Source organism: Cynocephalus volans, chromosome X, assembly GCF_027409185.1.
Source record: "Cynocephalus volans isolate mCynVol1 chromosome X, mCynVol1.pri, whole genome shotgun sequence".
Taxonomy (NCBI): domain Eukaryota; kingdom Metazoa; phylum Chordata; class Mammalia; order Dermoptera; family Cynocephalidae; genus Cynocephalus; species Cynocephalus volans.
This window is the reverse complement of record NC_084478.1, coordinates 19,298,295-19,315,767: the sequence shown is the minus strand read 5'-3', so window position 1 is coordinate 19,315,767 and position 17,473 is coordinate 19,298,295. Positions and strand designations below refer to the sequence as shown.

Here is a 17,473-nt window from a genome sequence, read left to right as displayed (position 1 = left end):
AGGAATGTCAGGAACCACTGCAGGCTAGTGGAAAAAAATATATTGAATGGACAAGTCTGTCAACTGCTTGCAAAACAATGCCAATGCCATATAGGAGCTGGCTTTGTATATCCAACAGATTTTGGGAGTGAGGCAATCCAGTGCACCTTTGCTCCTACGATGTGTGGAGAAAAGGAAAGAGACACTTTGCATCCTGATTAGTTAGGGGAAGACTTCTTGTATACTTTTTGAAAAAGCCAATTTCAGACTCACAAATTAGACAAAAGAGCAAACTACAGCCCATGGGAAAAATCTGTCCACTGCATGTTTTTGTAAATAAAGTTTTATTGGAACACAGCAGTTTGACTTTCCTGTTGACTTTCCTACTGCTTTTGCACTTTAGTGAAGGAGTTGAGTAGTTGAGACAGACACTGTTTGATTCACACAATGTAAAATATATACTACTCATATCTGGCCCTTCACAGGAAAAGTTTGCCAACCCCTAGAGAATCCAAAAAATGATGGTTTCTTGATTTGAAATTTTTGTAATCTGTTCATTGTCAAAGAGGTGCTGGTAATTTTCAAAAATGACTTAGAGCCCTCATATAAGTACACACCTTTTTAGACTATGTAGACACCAAAACTATGACAAAATTTGCCACATCCTTATATCAAATCAGTTCAATTCTTGACATCAGCTAATGTTATAAAAAATAGCAACTACAAAAAACGGTTTTAATAGAACCAAATCTAAAAGTGTTTTGAATAAAGAGATTGCCATTGCAGTGAGGAACATGTGATGGAGATGCAATTGGATTCATTTATCTGAAGTTTAGTCTTTATAATCTATAATCATACACAATCCTGGTGAAGAAATTCATACTACTGTCCTTGGGGAATGAGCACTGTGAAAATGGACTTTTACTATTCAGATATGCCTGGATTTTCTTTCAAATTAAGAACTACATATATATATATATATACAATTTCTAGTGGTAGAAGAAAATATTGTCATCCAGAACTTTTTGAATGTCTCTTTCTGCCGTAGGTCCATTTGTGATGAACACCAATGAAGAGATTTCTCAGGCCATTCTTGATTTCAGAAATGCAAAAAATGGGTTTGAAAAGGCCAAAACCTGGAAATCAAAGATTGGAAACTAGTGAAGAGCACAGAGCAGGTCTCGATGCTTCCTAGAATTTGGCCATTGGTGGCATACAGCCATTCAAGACCTTTCGTTTCTAAAACTGACTTAGCAGGTGCTTCTAAAGAATTCCACACTAGAATGGTAACATGGTTTTTGTAGCAATCCACGTGGATATTTCCTGGCACATGCAAATAAACCTAATCTTTGCTTCTTTAAAATCAGTGTTCTTCATTTCTCCTGAGTTACTGAGCTATTGTTAAAAAAACTATTTTATGTACGTTTGCCTTTTTGCATGTGCATTTGGATGCTTTTGTGATTTTTGTGCATGTGTGGGTTTCTTTAAGCATATTTGATTGCTTTCTGTGTATCACTGGCAATAGATGCGTGAACATCTGAGGTCCCTTCCTAAGCAATCCTATTGCGTTACAACGGTCAAGACTATGTGCTGGGGTTTCATGTTACAGGTTATCTGCTTTAAAATAACAGCAACCCTGAGCATTTGAGTCAGTTTTTAAAACTGCCCTGCTATTGGTAGGGACGCATCAGGATTACAGCCAAGACTTCCCTGCATTTTCTGCCAAAATCTGTGTCAGATTTAAGACACATGCTTCTGCAAGCTTCCATGAAGGTTGTGAAAAAAGTTTTAATCCAGAGTTGGGTTCCAGCTTTCTGTAGCTGCAAGCATTGGTGGCCATAGCACCTCCTTACAAAGCAACAAGAACCTGGGGCATAGGGTAGAGAGATTTTTAAAATTTGCTGGACATGAAATGAATTTAGAGTGCTTTCTAATTTCAGGTGGAGAACATATCCACTTCCTGATAATTTTTGGAGCATAAGAACATTTTAATTTTTTTTCATTTCTCTCCCCACCCCAAGATTGTGCAAAAAATGTACCTTGCCTAATTGAAGTCATTTCATTGGATTTGATCACAACTGATTGTTCTTCCATGTGAAGTTTTGGGGTTTTGAACTTTGCTTCTGGAGAATGCCTTTTCTCTAGCTGCCTGATGTCAACTGCTTAGTAATCAGTGGATATTCAAATATTCAAAATGTACAGAGAGTGGGCAGTGGTGAATATTTTCATGGTGTCTTACATGCAGCTGGTGAAGGGCTCCAGTAACGAACATGGACCAGTGAAGGTAGGTGAGCTCAATTTTTAACGTGATGAAGATTCTTTTTATTCGTTTATACAGAGGATTTCTTTCTTTGCCCTCACTATTTTTGAAATAATATAAAAATGCAGAACACTCGTAGCAGTGGACAGGCTATACCTTGCATTTGTTAGTGACTGTTCTGTTTCTTAGGCTTACTAAGCTTTTTGCCATGAGTATTTGAAAATGCTGGGGGGGGGGGTTGGGGTTTTTTGTTTGTTTTTTTTGAGTTGTAACAGAACATGAATATTCTGTAATCTTTTCAGATGGAGAAGTTTCTCCTAAATTGTTTATGTCAATGGCACAGTGGTTTCCTTAATGAGGCACTGATTTGTTTTTATTACACAGATAACTTTGTGGGCCATTTATTTCAGGTCATTCATGAGTAGCAAAGGTTAGTTTATCTCTTCTCTAGATTGAAAATTACAGTGCTTTCTATGGATGTTTTCTATCTGGTTTTACAAATTACCAATTGCCACCATCCAGAAAAATGTTTTCTTGAGGTTGTATTGGCTTTTTGCTTCTTGAAATGCATGTGAAATTGAACAGTAATCAAATCTTTGGTTCTATGAGTAAGCAAAAAGTAGAGCCCACAAATTGAGAGTAATGCAAAAAAAAAAAAAAGTAACTGGGATGTTATTGACTGCTAGAACAATATTTCTCCTAATTTTATGTATTTCATAGGCTATATATTTTTAAGCTTTTTATTTTGAAAATGATTCAGATGTAATTGTTTTGACTGAAGTGGTGCTAAATCATTATTGATTTAGGAATTTCTGGCAGTGAATAGACAGTTAAATGTGGGCTTGAGTTTTTGTAGCTGTTATTTTAGGATATGCATTCTCAACAGGGCAGATATCGCCCCCAGCAGGGGAAATTTGGTTTAAGCGGGGGAGGTGTGAAAAAGTCTTTTTTGAAATATAAAGCACAGATATACATGCAGTACAGAAACAGATATACTGTATATCTGTATTAAAATTTTATAGGGGAAAATGTCTTAAAAGTCTCCTGGTTGGGATTGTTGGTGAGGAGGGTGGGGGTTGATAAGAAAAAAAAAAAAAAAAAAAAAGCTTGAACAACACTGTGTTAGGGGTAGTCACCTTGTCTAGCAGTCTACACTTTTCTAACTCTTCAAATTCCAAGTGCAAGCAGGAGAAATCACAGCTCCATTTACTGCTTTTACTGTACCACGATGTTGGATCTTAATGTCAGATTGTACGTAAAAGGGAATCCAATTTTGAGCATAGGTAAGAGGAGAAAAAAAGTCTGACTTGTTTGAAGCAAGTCAGCCTTTGCAAACTGTCCAGCTTTTTTTTTTAAGTCCGCAAAACTCAGGAATCTTTTAGATGTGCTGGGCTCATCGAGTTTTAAAATGTTTCCATTTTACTTTTAAGACATCGATTTATTTGATGATATAAGAGGAGACTGTATATGATACACAATTAATAAAAATTATTTGAATTTAAAAGAGAGTGAGTAGACTCTGAATTATTGAAAATAAGTAATATTGTTTAGGTCATTCCGCTCTTTTAAAGAGCAGAAACAGCAAGAATTCTTTAGGTGTCCTAGGCACAGTAAAGTTTTAAATGTTTTGAATTTACTGTTAATATATAAATTTGCTTAATCGGGCAATGGAGGAAAGCAGCTAAACTTGCATGTGACAGAAAGCATGTCCTTAACAAGCAAGATGCAGCCTTATATGCTTCCTAGTACCATTAGCAATTTTTTCTTATATATCAGAATTTCCTTTAAAAAGTGAAACTACATATACTGAGCTATATCCACTCAACCCCCAGCTCAATTAAATTATTCCTGATATGAAGAAAAGAGTTGCCTAAAGTTAAATGGAATTTTTGGCATAGATGTGACTGGATGGTGAGGGAGAATGGGGTATATCATATCGGTGTAGTTTTTTCTCCCCAAATTTTTCTTAAGAGAAAACACTAAGAAGAAATATGTCTCTTAACATTAATGATCTTGTTGAATGAAAATTTAGTATGAAAGTATATTTAGGATGGTAATGGTTTGGGAAACTGGTATTTGAATACTAGGTTTTGCTTTTTGAGTTAAAAATGTTTCATTTCTTATGAGAAGTGTCACGGTCTTCCTCAGTGCTAGGTCCATGAGCATGTTCTTCTCCCACCCTCCCCTCTTCTTACCTCTTAGGTGATGCCAATTCTGTCCCTCTGTTGCACCCCCACTTCCAGCTCAGTCCTCTCCTTCTAGCTTTGAACACTGTCTGTTTTTCACCTTAGACTAGCATTGCCTCTACTGTAGTTCTATGAGTCTGTGAACGATTTTTTACTGCAGCAACCATGCAAACAGCTGCTAGTATCCTAGACAATTGTGTTGAATGCCATTTGAGTGTAAGGCGTCCTAATTTCATGAGTCTTGCCACTTGTGCTTGCAAGGATAGCTGTTTGGGTTCAAGGGTGCATGGAACATGTAAACTGAGACAAATGTGCTTGAAAATCCCAACTTGAATCCGTTGTATATACTGTTTAGCTGTTAAGTTTCTCGATCTAAGAAGAACATGTTTTCTTCTAGAAATAGGGTTAACCCAGTACCTATCCTTGGCTCACTAATATAATCAGATTACTGCTTAGATGTGGGATTTATTTCTACTTTCTCCAGCTTGTTTATACAGTTGGGGCAGTCATATACAGTTGCACAGGGTATGCACTGCACAACTCTAGGGATCTCCATCCACATAGACTTACATCTGTATGTGACAGCCCTGAGTACAATATCATAGACACTCTGGACATTTGGTGAATAAGTACCTGCAACCTCATTGTCCTGCCATTCACATTGGCTTTGTAGCCAGCACTATTTCTGGTTTACTTAGTAAAAAGTTATTGTCTCCAGGAATTTTGGGATCTCCTTAAAATGCTAGGGGAAGTCAGCCTCCATAAATCTTTTCAATATCACTGATGAAGACATCAATATAGTGATAAAGAAATAATTCCAGGTCATTGTAGGCTTTTACAACTCTTCTGACAAAATTTGTTTCTTTCTTCGTCTTCCCTCTATACTACCTTTTAAATCCACCCCCTTTCCTAACTTCACTGGTGGAAGATATTGCTGGGTGAGGGAGTCATTCAAATTCTGCATTAAGAATGAGTAAGTCCAAGATCCATAGGAATGTGGGATACCTCTAACTTTCATGAGAAGCCACGTGGCTCACAAAACTTCATTACCTTTGTGTCACCTGCCTTTGCCTGAAATTGTCTCTAAGGTGAACAGAATAACAAGGACTGAGGTGCACCTTCCATATTAAGAAGCAGACCTGCTTCTACTCCCTGCCCTATTTCTGCTTCCAAAGTCACATACGGGAAAGTCTGCTGACTGTTACTAGTCAAATGGCCCAACGAGCTCTTGTCCACTTTTCTATCAGACACGGTCCTTGACACAAGACACCTGAAATATATTCCACTGATTTTTTCTTCATTTATGACCTTGTTGTTAAATGTTTTAAATTGTCTGCTTCTATACGCAGATCTATTCTAACCTAGTTAGTCATTATAACTGGTAGTTGAAGCTTTTATATCACTATGGCATATTATTGGTACCCAGGATACAACAGAGCCCTCTGTGTCTTACATCTTGAATATAGTACTTCCTTGTATGACTTATTTTTTTAATTTAAAAACCTTGATTTAGGGCCGGCCCCGTGGCTCAGTCAGGAGAGTGCGGCGTTGGCAGCGCCGAGGCTGCGGGTTCGGATCCTATGTAGGGATGGCCGGTGCGCTCACTGGCTGAGCGTGGTGCAAACCACAGCGTGCCGAAGGTGGCAATCCCCTTACCGGTCCAAAAAGTAAAAAATAATAAATAAATAAATAAATAAAAACCTTGATTTAGTCCTGTGGCTAAACCTTTACTAAAAACTCTTTACAAAGACAATTTCTGGAATGAGAATAGAGTATTTGTACAAGTAGATGATTCCATGTAGAACTTGAAGTCATAAGATCTGGAAGTCCCAGACACATTTATTATAACCACAATTAAATAGAGGTGCTAGAGAAATTGGTACACAAATGACAGTAAACATGTTTCTGAGCACATTTCTTGGTCCAACTTTTTCCTACCATGTGAGATGAACAGAAAGGGTGGAAAGTATATATAATTGGGAATGTGATTGGGATGAGATGAGATGAAACATTTCTTCTTATGGTAGTTGCTTCTATGGTAGTGAGTCCACGCCCTCCCTGGCCACTAGTTTTTACACTCCCTACCAAGACACTGGGGCATTATAAAGCAAAGACACCCTGAGGCCCCCCTGCATCATGAAAGCTTTGGCTGGTTGTGGTGTCCTTGTTTGTAAAGAATCTCCCTTGTCTCTTATCAAAACTTTCCAATACTCAACTAGTCATTCACTTATTTTTCAGGGGGCTATATCTAGAGATTGATATACCTACTATATCTAGACATTGATATTGGGGGTGGGAATGCAGCAGGAAATAAGACAGTGTTTAAGCTTTCTTGGAACTTGTATTCCAAGTGTGGTGGGTAGAAGTGGGCAATATGAAAATCTGTAAGATGGCAGGGGTGATATGTGCCATGATGAAAATTAAGTAGGGGGAGAGGATGCAAAGTGATGGGTTGGGGAGACCTCTCTGATTCGATTATGTATGTGCAGAGACCTGAAGGAGGTGAGGGAAGAAGGGGCAACTGTCAGTGCAGTGGCCATGGTGGGGGCAGGAGTTGGCTTAGGTGTTTGGGTGTTAGCCAGGGGGCCAGTGTGGCTGGAGGCAGGGGGAGTCCAAAAGTGCAGTTGACGAGGTTGAAGAAGTAGCCAGGGCAGATCACATAGGGTGTGGCTGGGTTCCAATAAAACTTTATGGACACTGCAATTTGAATTTCCTGTCATTTTCGTGCATCATGAAATCTTTTAATTTGTTTCAACCATTTACAAATGTAAACAATCATTCTTGGCTCACAGGGCATACAAACAGGCTGCAGGCTGAATTTGGGCTGTGGGTCAAAGTTTGCCATCTGTGTTACATATCATTACACTTTGTTATCTTCTTCATGGGATGTATCTGTACCTGATGCTTTTTATTTGCTTGTGTATAGGTTTATTGCTTTGTCACCCTTCACTAGAATGAAAGCTTTCTGAGAAGAGGAACTTTTCATTGTCTTGTTTACTGCAGTGTCCTAATCTCCTAGTGCAAAGCCTGGAACAGAGTGGATACTAAAAACAGTATCTGTTGACTGACCAATGGACTAGGCTTTCAGGATTTTGAGATAGCCAAGATGTGAACAGTCTTCAACATCTGCTCTCATCATGGCTTGTCTGATTTTATGATTTTTTTTTAAATTCTAAAGCATTTTTTTCCCTAAGGCAGTGTATATACCCCGTGCTATTTTCCTGTGAGCATGGGATAGGACTTGGGTAGAGTCCTCCAGTGTCCTTCTAGCCACAAGCCATCATATAAGGTATTCACGTCTATGAGCCAGAGTTATAGAAGGAAGTCACCAGCCCATTATTCCAGCCTAGTGGTCACAGAAGGAGAAATGGGCAAAACAGTATCTGGCCACACAGTGGGTCTGGACAAAAGTTGGACACTTTGCTGCTTTCCTTCATCCCTGAGATTCCGAGAAGTCCTACCTATGTTTTCATCTTATGCCAGGTAGTTTGTGAAGCTGTGGTAAATTATAGCAAAGTACTCTGGTCAGATACTTCATCAGTCAGGCTAGGCCAAGGTATGCTGCAACAACAAATACCCCCAAATCTTGGTGGCTCATAAGCAACAGAGGTTTCCTCATTGCTTGTACCATATGACTATCCTGGTTCATCTGGGGTCAACTCAACATTGGGATGAAACTAGCTAAGCATTCACATCTTGAATGTTATGGCTCACTATGACAGAGGGAGGGAGAGCCCTGGAGTGCCTCACTCTGGCAGTTAAGTGCTCTGGCCCAGAAGTGACACACGTCACTTCTGTTCACAGCCCCTTGACCCACTCACTGGTACATCTGGCCACAAGGGCCAAGAAGTGCAGTTCTACCAGGTGTTTAGAAGGTAGAAAGTTGGAAAGACTTGGTGAACAGTATTAATAATAATTACTATCATACACAATTTTGGTCACTTCTAAATGCCTCTGAACATACCTTTGCCTGTAGAATGTTGAAAACATTACCAATCTTACAGCAATGCTGAAGAATGAATTGTATCGAGATAGCTTGGGAGGGGTAGCAGGAGACAGAGTAGAAAGAAAAAATTCACTGATTTTCATCGTGCTTCCTTTAGCGCATGGAATAAAATCTCAGATTTTCTTAGAAAATCAGGTTTCCACAGAACAACTTTAATAGATATGAGAAACAACCACGGTTAGTCACTGGTGTAAAGCGTTCTGAAGGAAGACACACTCAGGTTTATTTCTGTTGCTCAGGAGGTCCCTTCTCCCTGGGAAAAGAAAGCCTTACATTCAGTTGAATAAACACTTGTGGAATGTCTACCATGTGCCAAGCACATGAGTGGAAATGATGCTTTTATAAAATAAAGATGTCTCAGTTATTTGCATGTCTAACCAACATCCAGGGAGTTCAATTTGTCCTGTGGGAAGGATAATTCTAATACCTGAAACTTTAAGTAATAATGTAAATTTTATGAGCCCCTTTTTGACATTTACTGAGCATTACTGAATAACTAACACTCACAGGTTGGAGATAAGTATTGCTTTCTTAAAATCTAGGTTTGGTTAAAATTGTTTCTGGAGAGAGAAAATGACATGTGTCGAATATCCCTATGGCAAATTTTTGCTGTTGCTTACTGTTCCATTATGGAGAGAGTTAGAAAAAGTGTAATTTTTTTTTTTTTTTTTGTCTTTTTCGTGACCAGCACTCAGCCAGTGAGCGCACTGGCCATTCCTATATAGGATCCGAACCCGCGGCGGGAGCGTTGCCGCGCTCCCAGCGCAGCACTCTACCAAGTGCGCTACGGGATCGGCCCAGGAAAAGTGTAATTTTGATTGAATGAATACCCTGAATGCATCCTAAATAAGAGACTGTACAAAAAGAACAGAATGAGATGAAAAAGTAAAAGAAATCTTTGCAATGGTGTGCTTGGTTTAGAACTACATGGTTGCAGCAAGATGGCTGGTCATCGGGCATCTAAGTGAAGAGGTTGTTGGTAAGGAAGAGGAGAAGATTAGTGGATATTGATGTGGGACCACTAGATCTTTAGGAAGAAATGTGAAAGGGGGCGTGCTGGGCTGACTACCAGTGGCATAAAAGGGCTGCCTTGCAGAAAGGATGATAAACTTTTTCATAACGATCTTCCCATCAAATGGATTATGCCACACTTTGGGTGAAACGAGTCTGTAGCAGTTAACTATTGCCACAATAATGCCATGTAACAAACCAGTCCAAATTTTAGTGACTTAAAACATCAATAATTTACTCTCACTTATGACTCTGTGAGTCCGTGGTAGTCACGGGATCCAGGCTCAAGCCACAGGTTGGGTATGAGTCTGCCTCACATGTCTCTCATCCTCCTTGGATCAGTGGGCTGGCAGCAGGAGCGTGTGCTTGCTGTGCTGGCAAGAATGTGGGAAAACCGTGCAACCAAGCCACTGTTTGCATCTTTGTCTTGTATTGTCCCATTGGTTAAAGCAGTTCACATGACCCAACATCTGTAGATCTGGGAAATATACACCTCCCTTGGAGGGTAGGGGGTGGGAATGAAATTGGTTATAACAATAACTTAATCACCATAAAGGCTTTGGGTGGTTTCCTTAGACATTGGGCCGTGATCTTTGATATCTGTGTCAGAGAGACTGCAACATATCTCTATGCTCTTGGGATTATTTAGACCATACTTTCAGAGGTCTGGGGCTGTGTTACTACTCAAGCCCAATCCACAACCATCTGCCCCCACATTTCCTAAGTACAGTTGTATCAAGTGGGAACAGAGGCATTTGAGTAGAGCACAGATTTCACACATGTAAAGGGGGGCATAGACAAGCCCCCAGGTGCTAGATGACTTGGGTAGGGAGAAAACCGCCAACAATCTTCATCAAATTGAAGGATGCGGAGGTCCCAGGCATCTTAGCCCCTTAGAACCTCCTTAAAATGCCCAGGCAGCCATGCACTCACACACGCTTTTTCTGCATGTGTAGTTCCTTCCTCAGTCTAATTAAACATCCTAGATTTCTCATACATGATTTTAAATATAAAACTGCACAAATAAAAGAGCCACCATAGCCACCAGTAGCATGAGACCCCTGAAATGAAGGACAACCCCACTCCACCCCCAAATACCCAGGATTCTGGATCTGAGAGAAACAGCATTAGGCCCTCAGCCGACTTCACCTAAGCAGCCACAGCAGCCATGGCCACAGCAGTAATTATTAGCAAGTGAGCATTCTGTAAAGACATATGTAAAACCTGAGCAGATACTTTAAAATTAGCCTTTCATCTGAAAATACCTCCTAGAAATGTTTTTTTTAAAAGGAAAAAGAAATACTTTTTCCCCAATTTACCCTGGAAAAGTTGTTTTATGTTTTTATTTTAAATTTTGATTTACTACTATGCTTGGAGTTATTGCATCTTGCCCTTTCCAAGCTTACCTCTCTGGCTACTAAGGGATAACAAGGGCCATAAAACACAGACCTCTAAATTCCCACATATAGGACCAGATGCCCCACGCTTGAGAAAGGAAAGAAAGGAAATGAGCATTTATTGTGTGCCTATTCTATGCCTGACCCTTTGCCACATATGGCCTCTTACAATCTCCTGGTCAGCTCTATGAGGTGAGCATTTTTAACATTGCCATTTTCAAAATGAGGTAACCAAGTCTTAAGGAAGTTCAATGACTTACTCTCAGTCAAATAGCTAAAAAGGAGCAGACCCTTGATTCAAAGCCAGCTTATTTTATTTTATTTTTTAAATTAATACAGTGAAATGGAGTTTTTTCCCTTTTGGTGTGCAGTTCTATGAATTTTAACACGTTTAGCTTTGTGTAACCGCAACAGTGATCAGCATACAGAACTGTTCCATCACCCCCACCACCCCCACCACCAAATTCACTTAATTTACCCTTTTATCATCAGGCCCTCCTCCCAGTCTTTGGCAACCACTGTTCTGTTGTCTATTACTATCATTTTTGGGATTTTGAGAATGTCATATACATGGAATCATACAGTATGTAACATTTTGAGACTGACTTCTTTCACTCAGAATGCTTTTGAGATTTATCCAAGTTGCTACATCTACCAGTCGTTCATTCCTTTTTATTGCTGAGTGGTATTCCATGGATTGTCTAACCAGTCACCCACTGACTGCCACATGGGCTGTTTCCAGTTTTTTGGCTACTATAAATAAAGCTACTATAAACATTTGTGTACATATTTTTGTGTGAACATAAGGCTTTGTTTATCAAGGGTAAATTCCCAGGAGTAGGACTGCTGGGTCATATGGTCAGTGTATGTTTATTTTTAGAAGAAACTGCCACCACATTTTCCAGAATTTTATACCATTCAAAGCCAGTTTGAAACAATTCGAATCTATGCTCTCTCCTCTTAGGCTGTTTCTCCGGATGACAGAGTGGTTTACCATATTAGGCAAAGCCTCCTCTTGGGGGATGTTATTTCCACTTGAGAGCTATGGGAGCCCAAGTCATAAAACTTCAGCTTAGACTCACAAGTCTAACGTGACCTGGGAAGTTCCTTGACAGGTGGGAGAGGAAGAACATCTGTGGAGGACAGCCGGGAGCTGAGCGTGACAGTGCAACTTGGACCCCAAACTGAGAAAAATTTGGTGGTTTTGGCTGAGCCTTAATCATCAAGTTAAAAATGAAACACAAAATGCTCTTCCAGAGAAACAGAAGAAGTTGCTAAGAGGTGAAGGGAACAGGGAACTATTTGTATTGCAACCTAATCTACCTCCCCAAACCCACCGCAAAGGGAAATTGCTGACTGTGGTTCCCCTGAACTCCGAGGTGAGTAATAAGAACTATGCCCCCAGGCAACACTTGTAAATCCTCATGCAAATCTAGGGAAACTTGTGTGAAATGTGTTCCCTCCAAAACTCACCCCATAGCTTCTGGATATTCCAAATATACAAATTCTATTCACCACATCCCTTTACCACCAAACTTTGTGAAGACATACTACCAACATGATTTGACAAAGAAAATAGCATCAACAGTTTTCAAAGGGCTGGGAAACAGTCTTAGACCCACAGATCTCAAGAGGTCCAGTGAGGAATTTAGCAAAGTTGGTCTCCTTTTTCTTATCTAGACCAGGAGGATTCTTAATAGCATGGGACTGGAATTTTAATTTATACTCCTTTGTTGGATTTCAGTAGGTTAAAGCAGTACCTATTATTTTTAATTTCATTTTGAGAAATGGGTTGTTTTGGCTTTTGGGGAATTTGAGAGGCAATTCAGTCTGTCATTTAGGATGGTTTCACATGTGGTAGCCAACCTCATCATGATGTTTACACTGGAAAACAATATTGTTGGTTTTCAATCTTGAAAAAGTCATACAGGTTAGGAACTGGTCCGCAAACAATCAGGTGATTTGAGCTGGGAAAAGACGTCAAAATCCAGTTCAGTAAGATACTTATACAAATATTTTGAACACAAGGTATAACTCAAAGGGATTTCAAGAATAACTATTTCTCAGCATGCACTGACCATTTATTCTCTACTGAAGATCAGTGGACTTGTATGGAGCTCCAGCACAAACCCAAGTCTTTGAACATAAAATCAGCATGTGCCATGCCCCAAATTAGTGGTTCTTACTAAAATGGCTTGGGAAAAACTTTTGAGTAAACTTTTTATTTTGAAGTAATTGTAGACGTACACCCAGATTCCTCTAAGGCCAACGCTTGGGAAGTCTAAAAAAATCATGATGGCAAAGTTGCAGCCCAAACCCATAAAATGAAAATCTCTGAGGATGGGAGCCAAGCATCAATATTTCTTTGAAGCTTCTTCCCAGGTAAATTCAAGATGAAGCCAATGTTGAGAACCTCTGCTCCAAACCCTTCTCAAAGTGTAGTCAGCCAACCAATATGTCATCACCACCTGGGAGCTTGTTAGAAATGCAGCATCCAACTGCATCAGAATTGCATTTTAACAAGATCCCCAGGTAATTAGTATCACATTAAGTTTTAAGAGGCAGTACTCTACACAAAAGATTAAACAAGACCACACAAACCTGGGCCCAATTGCTATTTGTCAAATGCACGTATGTATCTGTTACTCATAAATTCTTTCATCAGGTATATATTAAGTGCTTATTATGTAAAAATGATGAATCAGACGCATATCCTACCCTCAAGGAGACCATAATCAAGTAAGGGAAATGCAGTGTATTCATAAATAACATAAGTTGGGGACTTCCTAGAACACTTGATGGACAAAGTGGCATTTGTTTTGGACCTAGAAGGAGAACACTTGGGGGAACATACTTAAAAGATAAGCGATGTAGTTTGAGTAAATGAATAATATCAGGCTCACATTTTCTATAGCTTTTGGTAAATCAATTTGTTTCCTTATACATTTAATAAATATTTATTCAGGTCTTACTATTGCTGTGTGAGTAAAACAGATACCATTACTGCTCAAATGGCTTTACACCTAGTGGGGAAGACAAACACTAAGAAAGCAATGACACAATTGATTCATTAATGTCAATGGTGGTAAGCACTGGGAAGGAGAAGGATGGGACAGTGGGAATCCATGTGACAGAAGGACCAGACCTATGCAGGGGTGGGAGTTGTCAGGGAGGTTTTTGCAAGAAGGTAACATCTAAACTGAGAGGCAGAGGGAACAGCATGGACGAAGACCAAAGCAAGAAGAAATAAACAAAAGAGCAAACCAGTAGAATGGATGTCCGGCAATATTCTATGGTCCCACACTTCAACATTTTCCATTGCCTCCCAAATTGAGTGCAAGTACCTGGCCTTCAAGCCTCCAATCCTTCCACTTTTTTATTTTCAACTATATTGATATATAATTTACATACTATAAAATTTATCCAATTACCTGTTTTAAGTAATTCAGTGATTTTTAATAAATTTACTGAGCTGTGCAGCCATCATCCATATAAGACCCCGTATGCCCTTTTACAGTGAAACCCCATTCCCATTCCCAGCCCCAGGCAGCTAATAATCTATTTTCTATTTCTTGGGGGTAGAAGCCTAGGAGTGGAATTGGTTGGTCTAAAAAATAATTTATGTTTAACTTTTTAAAGAACTGCTCAATTCTTTTCCAAAGTGGCAGTACCATGTTACAATCCATCAACAGTGCGTGAGGGTTCCAGTTGTTCCGCATCCCTGGCAACACTTGGTCTTTTTGATTATAGCCATTCTACTGGGTGTGAAGTGGTATTTCATTTCACCAATGTCTCTTCCTAATTTTATTTGCCTGTCCCTCCGCTCCTAAACCTACTCTGTGACCAACCAGAGTGAACCTCCTGCTGCTTTTTTCAGTGGGGATCCTTGATATACCCTATATCATGTCTCTGTTCACTCTTTGAATGTGTTACTTACTAGATATTATTGAGGGGAGAGGGAGAGGGAACCAAAATTGAGAGTTTGAATTAGTAGGAAGTATGGAAGGCCTTTGACTTCCCCACAACATGGAAAATTCCAAATTTCTCCTACAAACCCTGCCACCACAACTTTCCAAACATCTTGTCTGCCATCTTGGTCACACATGGCCTAGATTAATACCTAAGCCTGAGCTATGGAGATACTCGTGCTTCCTCAGGGGAGAATGCCATGTGAACTTAGAAATTAACAAAAGGAGAAATGACTACCCTTAAATTGTACCACAGAAAGTAGTACATATTCAGATGATGGTAAAGTCTTGGTACAAAGACTTTAACCCTCACAATTTAGAAACTGGTTTGTGGTAGCCAAGAAATCAGAGAATCATTTGTTATTTAAGAGTGAAATTGCTAACAGTCTTAGATTAATTACCATGAAAAAAAGCTGCTGGCTGTAATAAAAAGCAGAGATCTGGTAACTGCTTCACTTCCTTCCTCTTGCTGACTGCTTTTTAATTATTTTAGTTTTGATTAGCATTTCCATCAGAAAATAGGAAGAAACTATGAACAACTTATTTGGCAAAGGTTTATTATTTAGAACCATTGAAATCAATAGTTTAAATCTGTATTGGGGACTATATTTACACTTTTTAATTTTTATTTTTGTCTTACCCAAGCAGATAAAATAAAGCTGATTATACAAAAATCAACCAGTGCAGAAAGTTTATTGGAAACAGTCATTTGTGACCCTTTGTAAATGTATGCCCCTGTTGAGTTGTCAGGTGTACTTAGGTTGAATTGTTAGTACTTCCACTTATAATAGCAAAATGACTGCAATTTCTAAGTTATTTCAAATTAGATTTTAAATTATGGGGCTTAAAGTATGCTTAAATAACTGTGAGGACTTGAGTAAACACAACATTTTTTATGATGTGGCAAGTCACATAAGCCATTTAATGACTTTAATTCATTCCAGAGATTTGATATTTTTTCCTGAGTTCTCATGGTTGGATAGTTCAAAAATATTTCTGAGATTGAATTGAAATCTGTTAGAACTATGAAGCCGTACATCCGTCTGTATTTATGGATGGTATTGAAGGAGATTTGCCTTAATAAATAAAAATCCTTTCAATATAGTACAATTCTAAGAACCTTTAAAAAGCTGTTTGGTTGGTTTTATTATATTAATAAAGCAGTGTTGTCACAAAATTTCATTGTGAAGGTTGAATTGGTTATTAAGTAGTTATACTGTCCTCCTAGAAGAAGGAATGAATAATTGAGAAAAGAGAGACTCCTGACAAATGAACCTTAATGGAGAATCATTGAATTTCAGATTTGCCAGAGACATTAGCAATTATTCCATTTCATCCCCAGATTTCTTAGACGAAGAAGCTATGGCAAACTTCTTAAATTTGCGTCCGATTCCACAAATACAATCTATGTTCCTCAAGCTTCTCCCTCCCCTTGCTCCCAGAAAATTGCCTTGATTGGGATTTCATAGAGAAGTGAGAATCCAGAGGAATGAACTCACTGAACTTCCCAGGCAGTCCTGCTATCCACAAACCCATGGCATTCCCTATGTTCCTTCTGTTTCAGAGGGTGATCCTCTCATTTATTCATACTGTGTCCACGTATCTCTGGAACTCATGTCAAACCAACCCCTGTAGGTTCCTGCTTTATCTCTCCTGCATGTACTTTCAGTTTCTTTCTCTGTTGGCACTTTACCTTGGCTTATAAACATGTTCAAGATTCTGTCTCCTTTATTAAGCACACGCGTGCACACACACTCACATCTGGGCTTCTGTATTGGTCTGTTTTCTGTCGCTTGTAACAGAATACCTGAAACTGGGTATATATAAAGAAATGAAATTTATTTTTTACAGTTTTGGAGGCTGGGAAGTCCAGGGAACACATCTGGTGAGGGCCTTCTTCTTGGTGGGAACTCTGTACAGAGTCCTGTGGCCACACGGGGTATCACATGGCAAGAATGGCAAGAGTGCTCTAATGTGGTCACTTGCTCTCCTTATAAAGCCTCCACTTTACTCCCTGATAACCCACTAAACTATTAACCCACTAACCCACGAATGGATTGATCCATTCATGAGGGCCTAGTCCTCATGATCCAATTACCTCTTAAAGGCCCCACCTTTCAAATTCTGTATTGGGAATTAAATTCCAATTTGAGCTTGTGGGGCATTCAAAGTACAGCAGCTTCCAAGCAAGATGATCTTGTAGATTCATGTTCTGAGATCTTTCTTAGTCCATAAAAGGTACAATTGATCAAATGATGGTAAACATCTGCAGATGACAAACATTTGCAGAAGTGGTACTAAAACCATGAAGCTAAAGCTACAGGACTGATGGATCTGAGTCTGGAAGGCAAAGAACATCAAGAATTCAGCTCCAGTAGGAATTGGGCTCCATGAGTACAGTACATCAGATGCAGGAAAGAGGAAGAAACATTTACAGTTTGTTGCTGCCTGGAGCTGCATCTTCTACGAAACTGCTTAACTAGGGGCAAAGAAGGAAGCAGATACTTTCTTGCAATCAGGACTTGAGCTAAGCTGACCTCTGAAATCATAAATACTCAACAAAATTGTGGTTTCAGGGTCCAGGGAGTCAGGGGGTAAAACCACAAAACTTCAAAATAATGAGGAAAGAAGAGTGAGAAAAAAATGAATCTTCCAATGAAAATAAA

The 17,473-nt window shown here is 39.2% G+C and overlaps 2 protein-coding genes across 4 annotated transcripts in view; both read left to right on the top strand.

The window, feature by feature from the left end:
* Positions 1-1,342, top strand: part of PIR (pirin) — a 99,449-nt gene extending 98,107 nt beyond the window's left edge. For all 3 annotated transcript variants that reach the window (XM_063083800.1, XM_063083799.1, XM_063083801.1), the window contains one exon: positions 1,028-1,342. In XM_063083800.1, coding sequence (XP_062939870.1) covers positions 1,028-1,140 — 113 coding nt within the window. In that variant the 3' untranslated portion in view covers positions 1,141-1,342. The remainder of the gene's footprint in view (positions 1-1,027) is intronic.
* Positions 1,343-2,173: 831 nt separating this feature from the next.
* The window catches only part of VEGFD (vascular endothelial growth factor D), a 31,643-nt gene continuing 16,343 nt past the window's right edge, over positions 2,174-17,473 (top strand). Inside the window, exon 1 of the mRNA XM_063084293.1 lies at positions 2,174-2,263. Within this exon, the coding sequence (XP_062940363.1) occupies positions 2,174-2,263 (90 nt within the window). The remainder of the gene's footprint in view (positions 2,264-17,473) is intronic.